Source organism: Myiozetetes cayanensis, unplaced genomic scaffold (assembly GCF_022539395.1).
Source record: "Myiozetetes cayanensis isolate MyiCay16 unplaced genomic scaffold, myiCay2020 scf48, whole genome shotgun sequence".
Taxonomy (NCBI): domain Eukaryota; kingdom Metazoa; phylum Chordata; class Aves; order Passeriformes; family Tyrannidae; genus Myiozetetes; species Myiozetetes cayanensis.
The window spans coordinates 336841-351573 of NW_026087720.1; the positions used below are offsets into that span (position 1 = coordinate 336841).

Here is a 14733-nt window from a genome sequence, read left to right on the forward strand (position 1 = left end):
AAAGGCTTCCAGCCCTGCCACCCATGGGCAGGGGCACCAGCTGGACACTCCCCAAGAAGCCCTGCTCCAGATCCAGCTGGGAAAGGCAGGATCCCTGTCCACAGGGATCACACAGGGATGCCTTGACTGTGGCTGTCAGGCAGGGATCCCCTGGGGATGGACAGTGGCTTCCCAATGCCAGAGGGCAGTGTTAGGTGGGATAGTGGGAAGGAATTCTTGGCTGTGAGGATAAGGAGGCCCTGGCGCAGGTTGCCCAGAGAAGCTGTGGCTGCCCCATCCCTGGAAGTGTTCCAGGCCGGGTTGGACGGGGCTTGGAGCAACCTGGGCTAGTGGAAGGTGTCCCTGCCCATGGCAGGGGGTGGGACTGGGTGGGCTTTCAGGTCCCTTCCCACCCAAGTCATCCTGGGATTTGGTGATTCTGTGACAGGGCTGGGTGCCAGGGATGCCCCTCACGCCCTGGAGGGGGGAGCTCTGTCTCTGCCCATCCTGCTGGGTGTTGTCCTTAAATGTTTCCCTCCCTGTTCTCCTTGTTCCTGGAGCACAGCTGGGCGCCAGGTTGGTTTTCCTGGCTGACTGACCAGCCCTGCTGTTTTCTGTCCCAGCTCTGCTCCTTCCTTGAGGCTCCTCCAGCCTTGCCCAGCTCAATGTTCATTACTGGCTCCCCACGGCTGTGCCAGTGTCAGAGCTCATCCTGCCCTGTGCCAGTGCCTCCTCACCGTCAGCCACTCCGGCATCTGGGCTGGGTTAGTGCTGAGACCGTGGTTTTGTGAGAGACAGGATCAAATGCTTCACTGGAATCAAAATATTTTCCTCCTCGTGCGTTCCCTTCACCTGCTCGTTGTGTAACAGGGTGGCAGGGACAGAACAGGTTTGTCTGGCACCGAGGAATCCGCGGGTGGAGCTGCCCTGCTGGGGGCACCCTGGGTGTCCCCAGCCCCCTGTCCCAGCCCGTGGTGCTCCTGGCATGGGGACAATTGCAGCTACTGAGGGACAGGTGGATGTGTCACCACTCAGGGCTGCTGGTGGTCCCAGTCCCACCCTGGGGATGGAGGGGCTGCTGGTGGTCCCTGTCCCCTCCCTGGGGACAAAGGGGCTGCTGGTGGTCCCTGTCCCCTCCCTGGGGACAAAAGGGCTGCTGGTGGCCCAGCTGGTGCTGAAGGGGCCCTGGAGGCAGAGCTGGGAGCTGGGAGTGGAGCCTGGGATCCCGGAGCACGTTGCTGCAGCCCCTGTCCCTCGGCACAGACAGTCCCAGGGGCTCTGCCTGTGCTGCCACTCCCTGTCCCTGTCCCTCGGTGCCCTGCAGGACAGGGTTCAGGTGTCCCTGACTGGGGCCTCAGCCCTCTCAGCTCATGTTTTTTCCCTTTCCCATGTTTTCCAAAGTGATTCCTGTGTTGCAACAGCCACCCCTGCCCTGCCTGGGGCCACAGTGAGGGGAGGGATGAGGGGCACGGCCTTGGCCAGGGCCAAGGGACGAGGTCTGGGGGGAGAACAGCGGGGCCCAGTGCCAGCAGAGCCTGCAGGGACCCCCTGTCCATGGGGTGTCCCTGTGCCCAGCACCCCCTGATCCTGAGCCATGAACAGAGCCGGACACAGCCCTCCCTGTCCCCAGCTCATGGGACACCAGCCCAGGGGGCCAGGCTGGGATTTACTCTCAAAAGGGTTTTCCAGGCACGTTGTGTTCCCTGCTCAGCCCTGTGGCCCAGCAAATCCCACCTCTTCCCAGTGCTGAAGTGTCAGGGTGGCACAAGGAGTGGGGCAGTGGGAGCACACAGTGAGTGGAGAATGGTGGAATGATTTGGGTGGGAAGGGACCGTTCCAACCTCCCTGCCATGCCAAAGGGAAGCCTTTCCCCATTGCTCCAGGCCCTGTTCCTGCCTCGTCCCACAGCTGCTCTCCCAGCCCCACATTCTCATCCCACAGCTGCTCCCCCAACCCCACATCCTCATCCATGAGCCTGTTCCCGTGCCTGCCTCGTCCCACAGCTGCACTGCCAGCCCCACATCCTCATCCCACAGCTGCTCCCCCAGCCCCACATCCTCATCCCTGAGCCCGTTCCCGTGCCTGCCTCGTCCCACAACTGCTCTCCCAGCCCCACATCCTCATCCCTGAGCCTGTTCCTGTGCCTACCTCATCCCACAGCTGCTGTCCCGGCCCCCTGAGCCCATTCCCGTGCCTGGTTCAGCCCTCGCTGACGAGAAGAGCTCAAAAGGGAGCGATTTATTGGAAGCTGCAACCTGATCCTTGGTGCAGCTCCAGTGCCTCATCCCTAGCACCAGCCAAGCACTTTCTGGAAGTGGTGCCCACCAGCAGCACCCCCGGAGCTGCCAGGGACGTCGGGAGGGGGCTGAGGGATGAGCAGGGGTCCTGTGCCGGTGCCTTCTGTCCCAGCCAGGCTGTGGGACAGTGCCACGTTTATTTCCTCATGGAGGCAGTCCCAGAGCCCCGAGCTGCAGCAGCTGCTGGGGATCAGTTTTATTCTCCCTCGGCACAAGACAGAGCACGTTCCTGTCTGCACGGAGAGGGGGATGTGCTGCTCCCCCCCCCCGCAGGCCTGGCTGCTCTTCCCACCACGTTCCAGAGCCTCCCGGGTCCCAGCAGATCCACTCCCCCAGCCCCAGGCACTGGGATGGCCCTTGGGCTCAGAGCAGCTCGTTCAGGGCTGGGAGGGACCACCCCGGGCTCCTGCTGCGGGTGCCCAGAATGAGATGGGCCTTAAGGTCCCTTCAACCCAAACCATTCTGGGATTCCCTGACGATTCTGTGATTCCTGCACTGGCTCTGTGTGCACTGGGAGGGCTGCTGGGATCACTGAGAGGGCTGCTGGGATCTCTGGGAAGGCTGCTGGGATCACTGGGAAGGGCTGCTGGGATCACTGGGAAGGCTGCTGGGATCACTGGGAAGGGCTGCTGGGGTCACTGGGAAGGCTGCTGGGGTCACTGGGAGGGCTGCTGGGATCACTGGGAGGGCTGTGGCCGGCGGGGCCAGCTGGGGCTGTCCGTGCTGGGCTTTGTGTGGAGCACGTGGAGCCTGTGCCGGGCAGGAGAAGGAACAGAGGTGCTTTGTGTGCCCACAGCAGGAACTGGGCCATGAACTGCCCAGGCAGACCCTTCTAATGAGCTGGGGGAGCTGAGCCTGCCCCGAGTCTGGGTGGGATCAGTCCTGAGAGAGGGTGAGCCCCAGAGCCAGGTGAGCCCCAGAGCCAGGTGAGCCCCAGGCCCCAGCAGTGGGACCAGCCCCAGCAGCAGGATGAGCCCCAGGCCCTGGCAGGGAGTGTAAGAGCACAGGGGCTGGGACTCTGCTCTCCTGGGGCAGGAATCGGCTTTCAGTCGGGTTTATTTTTTATTTAGCTCTTTATTTATGTGTTTATGCTGGGAACTGCCAGTCATTCCAAAAGCTCCATTGCTCTGTCAGTGGCGTGGAGGTAACTGTGCAACAAAGGTGCATTCACAGTGTACACACCACAGTAGTGGGTTCAGGGGGTCAGGAAAGCTCGGAATTCATTCCCAGTGGTGGCTGGAGGTGGGTCAGACAAACCAGTTCAGATAAACCAGTAAGGTCTGTGGAATGGGCCGTTGTTGTGCCACCTAAAGGCGAAAAAAATAATGGATTTTGCTCTGTGGAGCAGGTGGTGCCGTCCCATCCTCAGGGCTGGGGTCCCCCCCAGACCACCCCTGTCCCCCCAGCACGTCCCCTGGGGGGTCTCACACCTTCCCTGCCCACAGGTGAACCAGGGGAACATGCCAGGCATCCAGAGCACGTTCCTGGCCATGGACACGGAGGAGGGGGTGGAGGTGGTGTGGAACGAGCTGCTCTTCACCGACAAGAAGGCCTTCAAAGCACACGAGGTGAGTGACCCACGTGGGGGTCCTGAGACCCCCCCAGCACGGCCTGGCGGGATGGGCTCCTGCCCTTCCCTCTGCCTTCCTCAGTTATCCCTCAAAGGCAGCTCCAGTGTCCTCCAGACCCCACACCCGTGTCCCTGTGTCCCAGCTCTCAGGGGCGTCCTGTCACAACCCAGGACCTGTCACCTCCCCTGTCCTGTCACAACCCAGGACCTGCCACCTCCCCTGTCCTGTCACAGCCCAGGACCTGCCACCTCCCCTGTCCTGCCCTGTCCCAGGACACCCCTCACGTGTCCCCTGTGTGCCCCCAGGAGAAGATCAAGACCATGTTCGAGCAGCTGGTGCTGGTGGATCACCCCAACATCGTGAAGCTCCACAAGTACTGGCTGGACGTGAAGGACTCGAAGGCACGGGTAGGGGGGGCCCCAGGGGTCCCTGGGGGAGTGGGGTGGGGGGTCCCAGCCCTGCTCCTCACCCCACTCCCCAACCTCCCCTTCCCTCTGCGGGCCCTGCCCCCAGCAGCCCCTCACCTGTGCGGGGCCAGGGGGAGCTGATCCTGCTCTTCTCCCTCCCCAGGTCATCTTCATCACGGAATACGTGTCCTCAGGGAGCCTCAAACAGTTCCTGAAGAAAACCAAGAAGAACCACAAGGCCATGAATGCCCGGGTACGTTCCTGGGAGCACACACAGGTGTCCCGGGTGGGCTGGGTGGCTCTGGGAGGGTCTCTGGGACCCTCCAGGGCAGGGCAGGTGGGGGTCATTGCTCCAGGACCTGCTGTGGGAAGGGGGCTGGAGCAAGAGCAGAACTGCCCCGGGAGAGCCTGGACTGGGTCCTGCTGACCCCAGGGTGGGACCCCACTGGGAGCACCTGGTGTGGGTGACACTGTCCTGGGGAGCTTCCCAGCACCCTGAGCCAGAGCTGGGACAAGGGACAAGGGACCAGTGTCACTGCAAACCCCCTGCCCAGCTGGGGGGTGAGGAACTTCAAGACCATCCAGTCCCACCCCTTCCACTATCCCAGGTGCTCCAAGCCCTGTCCAACCTGGCCTCGGACACTTCCAGGGATGGGGCAGCCACAGCTTCTCTGGGCAACCTGTGCCAGGGCCTCACCACCCCCACAGCCAAGAATTCCTTCCCAATATCCCACCCAACCCTGCCCCCTGGCACTGGGAAGCCATTCCCTTGTCCAGAGTCCCTCCCAGCTCTCCTGCAGCTTTGAGCCTTTGCTGGGCTCCCTTGAACAGGGGGAACAGGGGGGCTGCTGTGGTGGGACAGCGTGGGATCCATCCTTGAGCCTCTGCAGGGCACGTCCCTGGGAGTGGGGGGGAAGGACCCTGAGCTTGGGCAGGGCACAGGGGGATGTCCTTGCCCCTGGGAATGGGTGGGAAGGACCCGGCCTGGCAGTGGGATGCCCGTGGGATGCCCGGCTGACAGAGCTCTGATCCCTCTCCAGGCCTGGAAGCGCTGGTGCACCCAGATCCTCTCGGCTCTCAGGTACAGCCAAGCCCTCGCCTGGCTCCCTCCCCTGCCCTGGGGGGTCCTGGCTGAGCTCAGGACCCCCCTGTGCCCTCCCAGCTTCCTGCACTCCTGTGAGCCCCCATCATCCACGGCAACCTGACCAGTGACACCATCTTCATCCAGCACAACGGGCTCATCAAGATCGGCTCAGGTGGGCTCAGCACCAGCTCCGGGTTGGATCCTGTGGGAAAGCCATCCCAGCTGGGAATGGGATCCCAGCACAGCCAAGGGGGGCTCTGGAAGGGGCAGCTCGGGGCTCAGGAACACCCAGGGAACATGTGGGGCACAGGGAGGGAGGACCTTTGGGCCATGGGAAAGCTCAGGGTGCCCTTGGATCCCCTCCTGGAATAATTCTGGGTAGGCTTGAGGGGATAAATGGGAAAGGTTCAGGCAGGGAAGTGGAGGAGGGGGGAAAGGAGTGTGGGAAGGGCAGGGCAGGGGCAGGGGAGGGCAACGCTGGCTCGGCTCTGAGGGGGTCTCAGGATGGGGACAGGGGTCATGTGAGGGGGTCTCAGGATGGGGACAGGGGTCATGTGAGGGGGTCTCAGGGTGGGCACAGGGGTCATGTGGGGGGGTCTCAGGGTGGGCACAGGGGTCATGTGAGGGGGTCCCGGCTGGGCAGGAGTACCGGGAGCTTGGGGGGTCCCTCTGGGGTCCCTCCCAAACCTTGGTGTTCCCTTCTCTCCTCTTGGTGCCCCCTCTCCGTCCCTCCCTGCTCGGCTCTGGCTCACCGGCAGTTTGGCACCGGGTGTTTGCCAACGGTGAGTGTCCCACTGCCCCCCCTGCCCCTGGGGCACCCCCGCGGCCCCTGAGACCCCCTGGTGAGGCACCAGGCACGGGGAGGGGTCCTGGGCTCTGCGGGCTGGGGGGGATCTTCATCCCTCAGGGAATTTCTGCTCCTGTGGGGGAGCAGGGAGGGGAGGGTGTCCGGGGGGGAGTCTGTGGGGCACACACGGACCCCCCCTCAGAGCCCCTGTGGGTGGGCAGGGGCACACACAGTCCCCCCCTCAGAGTCCCCACTGAACACGTTCCCCCCCAGCCCTCCCAGACGACCTGAGAAGCCCCATCAGGATCGAGAGGGAAGAGCTGCGGAATCTCCACTTCTTCCCACCGGAGTATGGCCGTGAGTGGGGGGCTGGGATGGGGGCTGGGCTGGGGGGAGGCACAGCTGTGAGTGGGGGGGTGATGGGGGCAAAGCTGTGCCTGTGGGAATGTCTGGGTTTAGTGATTGATCCCGGTCGGGAACTGGATCCCAGCACGGCCAAGGGTGGCTCTGGAAGGGGCAGCTCAGGGCTCAGGAACACCCAGGAGTACGTGGGGAAAAGGGGAAAGGACCTTTGGGCCATGGGAAAGCTCAGGGTGCCCTTGGATCCCCTCCTGGAATAATTCTGGGCAGATTTGGCAGGATAAATGGGAAAGGTTTGTCAGGGAAGTGTGAGGTGGGGGAAGGGTGTGAGCAGGGGAGGGCACAGAGGACAGGGATGGTGGGACAGCAGGCACAGCAGGACAGGGGCACCAGAGCAGTGGGGAGAGCAGGATGGGATGGTGGGACATTGGGGACAGCAGGATGGGGGTGCCAGGACACTGGGAATGACGGGATGGTGGCACTGGGCACTACAGGTGGCACAACAGGGTTGTCAGGGCACTGGGGACAGCAGGACAGGGATGGTGAGGCTCTGGGAATGGCAGGATGGTGGCACTGGGGTGCTGGGCACGGCAGGACAGGGGCAGTGGGACATAGGGGACAGCAGGGCAGTGGCACTGGGGCGGGACAGGGGCAGTGGGACGTAGGGGACAGCAGGGCAGTGGCACTGGGGCTGGACAGAGGCAGTGGGACGTAGGAGACAGTGGGACAGTGGCACTGGGGCTGGCAGGACGGGGGCCCTGGAGCACTGGGGGGAGCACAGTGGCAGCACTGGGACCCTGGGGAGAGCGTGGTGGGGGCACCAGGGCTGCCAGAATGGGGCCAGTCCCCAGGTGAGGGCGGGTGGGGGGTCCCAGGAGGGGGCCCAGGCCCCGGGTGCTCCCAGCCTGACGTGTCCCGGCTCCTGTTGCAGAGAAGACGGACGGGACGGCCGTGGACATCTTCTCCTTCGGGATGTGTGCGCTGGAGGTGGGGCAGGGGTGGGCACTGGGAACCTGTGGGACCCTGCTCTGGGGGGAGAGCCATGGCCTGGGGTCTTCCCAGGGGGCTCCAGGCCCTTGTCTGGGGGTGTCCCTTGTCCCTGCCCTGCCCAGGGGTGTCCCTTATCCTGGAGTGTCCCTTATCCCGAGGTGTCCCCTATCCTGGGTTGTCCCTTGTCCCAGGGTGTCCCTTATCCTGGGGTGTCCCTTATCCTGAGGTGTCCTTTGTCCAGGGGTGTCCCTTATCCTGGAGTGTCCCTTGTCTGGGGGTGTCCCTTGTCCTGGGTTGTCCCTTGTCCCAGGGTGTCCTTGTCCCTGCCCTGCCCGAGGGTGTCCCTTACCCAGGGGCAGCCCTTGTCCGTGGGTGTCCCTTGTCCAGGGATTGTCCCTTGTGGCTGCCCTGCCCGGGGGTGTCCCTTGGGAAGCCCCCATGGATCTGCTGCCCCTCCCAGATGGCCGTGCTGGAGATCCAGACCAACGGGGACACACGGGTGTCGGAGGAGGCCATCGCGAGGGCCCGGCATTCCCTGGACGATCCCAACATGAGGGTGAGTGTGGCTGGAGGGGCCTGGGGGCCCTGCTGGGGGTCGGGCAGCCCTCCCGGGCAGTCCTCCTGGGGGTAATTCCTTGTCCCGAATCCCTCCTGGGTGTAAATTCCATCCCAAATCCCTCCTGGGTGTAACCATCCCCATGCTCTGGGAAATCCATCGAACCCTCCTGGGCATAAATCCCATCCTGAATCCTTCCCGGGTGTAAATCCCACCCTCCATGCCTCCTGGGTTTAAATCCCATCCCAAATCCCTCCTGGGTGTAAATCCCATCCCAAATCCCTCCTGGGTTTAAATCCAATCCTCCATCCTTCCTGGATGTAAATCCCATCCCGAATCCCTCCCGGGTGTAAATCCTATCCTGAATCCCACACACCAGCCATGACCTTTGATCCTCCTCCATCTTCCGCCCTGATCCAACTCCCCCTCCCCCTTTCCTCTTCCTTTGGCCAATCTCCAAAACATCCCATAATGAGTTGGGTGCGTTCCCCAGATTCTCTTGTTTGATCTCAGAATTCCTTCAGGCATCCCACAGAAAATCCTGCCCCCTCAGATCCCACAGCCCTGTGTTTGCAGGAGGCCCAGGGAGTCTCTGAGGGCCTCTGGGGGAGGGGGTTCCGAGGGTCCGGTCTGGGGACACCCCCCTGGCACCCTTGGGATCATTTTTGGGTCTGTCCTGGGTGTCCTGGCCCGATCCCTGTCAGCAGCAGGCAGGAGGGCAGGCCTAGAGCGAGGGAGGGGCAGTAGATGAGGATTTCCTGCAGTCAGAGAGCAGGAACAGGGAGATCCCTCCCATCCCACTGCTCATCCTGCCCTTTCCCCGCTCCCACCACCACATTCCTGCTGGGGCTGCTCCTGCTCCTGCCCCTCCTCCTGCAGGGATGGGGCTCAGGGGGGACTCTGCCTGGGTTTCCTCCCCACCTGGGGCTCCCTGTCCTGGGCTCCCACTGTGGAAACACCCCCTTGGATCTGCTTCCCAGGAAATTGTATCAGCCCCAGTGTAGGCCCTGGATAGAGGCCATCCCCCTTTGCTGGGCACTGCTGGGGTATCCCAAATCCTGGGGGCAGCTTTGGGATCCCCAGGAACGGGACACTGAGGGGCTGGAGCGTGTCCAGGGAAGGGAAGGGAGCTGGGAAGGGGCTGGAGCAGCAGGAGGGGCTGAGGGAGCTGGGGGGGCTCAGCCTGGAGAAAAGGAGGCTCAGGGGGGACCTTCTGGCTCTGCAATCCCTGACAGGAGGGGGGAGCCAGGGTGGGTCGGGCTCTGTTCCCAGGGAACAGGGACAGGAGGAGAGGGAACAGCCTCAGGCTGTGCCAGGGGAGGGGCAGGAGGGACATCAGGAGGAATTTCTGCCTGGAAAGGGTGGTCAGGCCTTGGCAGGGGCTGCCCAGGGAGGTTTGGAGTGCCCAGCCCTGGAGGTGTCCAAGGCAGGTCTGGCCGTGGCACTCAGTGCTCTGGGCTGGGGGACAGGGTGGGGATGGGGCACAGGGGGGATCCACGGGCTGGGAGGGCTTTTCCAGCCTCAGTGATCCCGGGATTCAGAGAAATGTGGTGTGAGAGGAGCCAGGGCCGGAGCAGGGAACGCCCTGCTCTGCTGCAGCCCCTGCTGTGACCCTCCAGGAGTTCATCCTGTCCTGCCTGACCCTGAACCCCGACAAGCGCCCGACCGCCCACAACCTGCTCTTCCACCGCGTGCTCTTCGAGGTGCACTCGCTGAAGCTCCTGGCGGCCCACTGCTTCATCAACCACCAGTGTGAGTGCTGGCACCGCCCTCCAGGGTGCCCAGGGGCTCTCATCCCACCGAGCCAGGGGCTGGGCAGCAGCTCCCACCCCACAGGACACACCAACCCACCCCCCCTTCCTCTGCCCCAGATCTGATGCCAGAGAATGTGGTGGAGGAGAAGATAAAGGAGCTGGACCTGAACATGGTGATGGCTGAGATCCGCAGGGAGGGGCGGCCTGGAGCGCAGTGGAGGTGAGGATGGGGGAGATCCCATGGCTGGGAGCCTGGGCTGTGCTTCCAGCCTGGAGATCCCAGTGCCAGGGCCCTGCTTCCAGCCTGGAGATCCCAGTGCCAGGGCTGTTTTTCCAGCCTGGAGATCCCAGTGCCAGGGCTGTTTTTCCAGCCTGGAGATCCCAGTGCCAGGGCGCTGCTTCCAGCCTGGAGATCCCAGTGCCAGGGCTGGCAATCCAGCTTGGAAATCCCAGTTCCACAGCCCAGTGATCCAGCCTGGAGATCCTGGTGCCAGGGCCCAGCAGTCCTTCACATCCCTCCTGCCTTCCTTCTCCCAGGTACTCGGAGGTCTCCTTCCTCGAGCTTGACAAGTTCTTGGAGGATGTCAGGTGAGTTGGAGGTGGTTCTGGCCATGCTGTGTCTGCCCATCTCTGTTCCCACCTCTGTTCCCACCTCTGTTCCCGCCATCTCTGTTTCCATCTCTGTTTCCATCTCTTTTCCCACCATCTCTGTTTCCATCTCTGTTTCCATCTGTTTCCATCTCTGTTCTCATCTCTGCTCCCATCTCTGCTCCCATCTCTGTTTCCATCTCTGTTCCCACCTGTTCCCATCTCTGCTCCCAGTTCCATTCCCATCTCTGCTCCCAGTCTGCTCCCAGCTCTGCTCCCCTCTGCTCTCAGCTCCCCGGGATCCTGGAGCCAGGATGGGCACCCAGGGAGTGTTCTGTCCCCTCCCTCAGAGGTGCTCAGTGTGCTGTCCCCTCCGTGGTGTCCCCGTGCTGCCCATCCCTGCTCCGTGGCCTTCCAGGGCCTCTGCCAGGGACAGGGCTCAGCTTTGTCCCCCCTGTGTCTGCCCCAGGAATGGGATTTACCCCCTGATGAACTTCGCCGTCTCCAGACCCCACGCCCTCCCCCGTGTGCTCTCCCAGCCCCAGGAGGACCCCCAGAAAGCCAAGACTCCCACCCCAGAGCCCTTCGATGTGGAGACCAGGAAGGTAAGGCCAGAGCCAGGTCAGGCTGGGAACAGAGGGCTCCATCCCGACAGCTGCAGGAACTGCTCCCCTGTTATCCCGTTATCCATGGCCCAGGGGGGAGCTGGGAGAGCCCCAGGGCTGCCACGGGCTGGAACTCCTGGTCTCCATTCCCCCAGGACCCTCTGGAGCAGGACCCTCTGCCCCAGCCCTTCGGCTCTGCCTTCCCTGCTCACACCCCCGTCCCTGCCCCTCACGGGGCTGGGGGGGCTGCAGTGGCACCTGGAGGTGCCACCAGGCTCTGGTCCCCCCTGGGGACACAGCCCTGACCCTGGAGGTCATTGCAGGGGTTATGGCCTCAGGTTGTGTCAGGGAAGGTTTAGACTGGATCAGATCCCATGGGATTCCTCCCTTCCAGAGTCCAGCAGCGCCAGCCCATCCTGGTTCCGCTGGGAACCAGCTCCCAGGGCACTTCTCTGGGCCTTGGTCCCCCTGCTCAGGGCTTGGGGTCCTTGGGAGCCAGGGGGAGCCATGGGACACGTCAGGACTGGGAATGGGAACCGTGTGGTCCCTTTCCCATGGGATACGAGCTGCTTTTCCAGCCAGGGTCCCAGGGGCAGCTCTGCAGGTGCCTCACCTGCCTGACCAGGGTGTCCCACCAGTCCTTCTCGGTTTGACAAGGACCAGGAATCCCGGGCTCCATGGAAACTTGCAGCTGGACAAGCTGCAAATCCCAGAGGAGCAGCTGTGCAGAGCCTGTGGCTGCTCTGGGAGTGCTGGGACACGGACACTGGGGGGATCCAGGGGGAGTTTGTCACTTTGCTGGAACAGTGGACCAGGAGCAGAGGGAGGTCAGGGGATCTCCCTGGAGGATTTAAACCAGCAGGGCAGAGGAGGAACAGCCTGGGCTGCATTCACTGCGGGCCTTGCTTGGAGCAGGGCCTGGGACCAGAGACCCCCTGGTGTCCCTTCCCACCCACCCCTGGTGTCCCTTCCCACCCAATGGCTCCCTGGGTGTCAGGGAGAGACATGGAGAGCAGGTGGCACCAATGAAAATTCCTCCTGTCCCTCTCCAGGGGGGTCATGGCTGCGCTGAGCCCCAGCTGTTCCCACAGGAATGTGGGAAGCAGAGGATGGCCAGGCTGGCAGTTGGAGTGACGGGGATTCGGTGGGAATTCCGAAGTCGTGCTCAGTGACAGCAGTGACAGGGAGCTGGGGGGGCTGTGTCCAGGCTGATCCCGGTTTTCCCTCTTCGCAGGTGGTGCAGATGCAGTGCAACCTGGAGCTCAACGAGGACAAGTCCCAGTGGCACGTGAGTGTCGGCTCCGGATCCGCTCGAGGCACTGAGGGGAGACTGGACCCTGCTCCCACTGGACTGGGAAATGGGACTGGGAAATGGGAAATGGGACTGGGAAATTGGACTGGGATGTCTGACTGGGAACTGCGACTGGGAAATGGGGACTGAGGAATCTGGGATGTCTGACTGGGAGATCTGGCTGGAAAGTCAGACCGGGGACTGGGACTGGGAAGCAGGCCCAGGAAATCAGACTGGGAAATGGGACCAGGATATCTGACTGGGAAACCTGACTGGGAATGTTCTGGCCTCAGCCCGCTCCTGCACCTGGAGTCCTCACTCCTGTCCCTGGATAACAAGCACAAAGCCACCAACCCCCTCAGCCTGCAGGACATGGAGACTGGAGGGTTTGGAATTCCCTGGATGTCTCTGTCCCTGGTGTTCCTGGACACCCTCAACTCCCCTTTAGCCCTTGCAGAGGAGCTGGAATTGCTCCAGGACACCTGGACTGCCCTGGCCAAAGAGCTCCCACATCCCACAGTGCCCAGCACGCCCCTGGTGCTGCTGGAGGAGGCAGCTCCTGTGTCCCTCCCGGAGGGGTCGGGGTGGGAAGGGCTCTCCTGGGGTGGGAAGGGCTCTCCTGGGATGTGAAGGGCTCTCTCCTCTCTCCACAGCTCACGCTCCTGCTCATCCTGGAGGACAAACTGCACCGGCAGCTCAGCTACGACCTCCTGCCCAGTGAGCTCAGGGCAGGGAATGTGGGGTGTGCATGGGGGACCCCTGTGGAGGGAATGTGGGGACCCCTGGGGGGGAATGTGGGGGGGATCCCTGTGGAGAGAATGTGGGGTGTGCATGGGGGGATCCCTGTGGCCTTGTTGGGATTAGGCTCAGAGTGTGTTGGACACCGAGTGTGTTCACGGCCAGCTCTCCTCCTTTTTCCTCTCCTTTTTCCTCTCCTTTTTCCTCTCCTTTTTCCTCTCCTTTTTCCTCTCCTTTTTCCTCTCCTTTTTCCTTTCCGTATTTCTTTCCCTTCCCTTCCCTCTGGCACGTGGGAGTAACCTGCACATGAAGTGAGAGTTGGGAGGGCAGGGAGGGGCCGATCCAGTGGCCAGTCCAGACCTGCATTTCCCCCCAGGACCCACCGGTGGGGCAGTTCCCGGGGTCCCAGCAGGGAACTCTTCCCTCATTCCCAGCACTGGCACAGCCTCCACGATCCCTTTCCAGAGGGAAGGTGGGCCCTCCTCGGGAGGAGCCCCTTCCCAGAAGATGAGGAGCCTCTGGAGGCCGTGCAGCCGGAGTCCCTGGGCTGCCCCACGGCCAAAACTCCCACGGAAAGCTTGGGAATGGTCCTGGGAGCTGCTGCTTTTCCAGCCCCTCGTGGTTTCCATGGCAGCCCCTGGCCTGGTGCTTTCCCTGCCAAACAAAAGCTCCCCAAGGGAAATGCTGCCCAGAGCTGTGTTTTGGGAGGATGGGAATGAGGCCCCTGCCCAGCTCCGTGCCCTGTTCCCCCGGGATGAGCAGTTCCTTGTGCTCCATGCTGGGAGAGGCTCTTCCAGGAGCTCCAAGAGCTGCACCAGCATTCCTGTTCTCCCATTCCCTGTCTCCACAGCTGACAACTCCAAGGATTTGGCCACAGAACTGGTGCATTATGGATTCATCCACGAGGTGAGGCACTGCCCTGTGCTCCTGCTGTTCCCAAATCCCTAGGACACCTCAGAGTGGCTGCAGCTCCTCCACCACCAGCCCCTGGCAGCCTTTCCTGGGTTTCTCTTCCCTCTGGATTCTGCTCCTGCCTGGCTCCAGGGGCTGCTCCAAGGGGACAATCCCATTTTGAGGGCAGTTAATTACAGGCATCTTAAATGAATCTGAGTGTGAGAACCAGGGGAAGCCCCAAGGCTCATTCCTTCCTTAAGGAATCACAGCATCATTTAGGTTGGAAGAGACCTCCAAGACCATGGAGTCCAACCATCAGCAGATGCCGAGGCCACCCCTGCCCCTGTCCCCAAGTGCCACGTGCACAGGGTTGTAAAATCCCCCCAGAGATCGGGACTGCACCCCTGGGCCGGGGCTGGGCAGCCCTTTCCAGGAAGGAAATTCCCCCCTGGCCCTCCTCTGGCACAGCTGGAGGCCATTTCATCCTGTCCCTTGTTCCCGGGGAGCAGAGCCCGACCCCCACCTGGTGTCACCTCCTGTCCCCCTGGAGCTCCCCCTGAGCCTCCTTTTCTCCAGGCTGAGCCCCCCCAGCTCCCTCAGCTGCTCCAGCCCCTTCCCTAGCTCCGTTCCCTTCCCTGCCCTCTCTCCAGCCCCTCCCTATCCTGCACTGGGGACTCCGGGGCTGTCCCCGGGATCTGGGATGCCCCAGCGGTGCCAGCAGAGGGGGACGGGCTCGTGGGAGGCCGGAGGTGCCCGGGACAGCCCAGCAAGGGGAGCTGTTGGCACGTTTGGATTTCAGGACGACTGTGAGAAGCTGGCCACGTTCCTGGAG

At 62.8% G+C, this 14733-nt stretch overlaps 1 protein-coding gene across 1 annotated transcript in view; it reads left to right on the forward strand.

Annotated features, from left to right (window-relative positions):
- The window catches only part of LOC126648304 (poly(U)-binding-splicing factor PUF60-like), a 44902-nt gene that overhangs the window by 7440 nt on the left and 22729 nt on the right, over positions 1-14733 (forward strand). The window contains 17 exon segments of the mRNA XM_050331093.1: positions 3722-3844; positions 4153-4254; positions 4418-4507; positions 5295-5335; positions 5417-5439; positions 5442-5510; positions 6097-6120; positions 6399-6482; positions 7417-7472; positions 7936-8031; positions 9651-9783; positions 9903-10005; positions 10323-10373; positions 10843-10978; positions 12213-12266; positions 12923-12986; positions 13858-13913. Of these exon segments, the coding sequence (XP_050187050.1) occupies positions 3722-3844; positions 4153-4254; positions 4418-4507; positions 5295-5335; positions 5417-5439; positions 5442-5510; positions 6097-6120; positions 6399-6482; positions 7417-7472; positions 7936-8031; positions 9651-9783; positions 9903-10005; positions 10323-10373; positions 10843-10978; positions 12213-12266; positions 12923-12986; positions 13858-13913 (1305 nt within the window).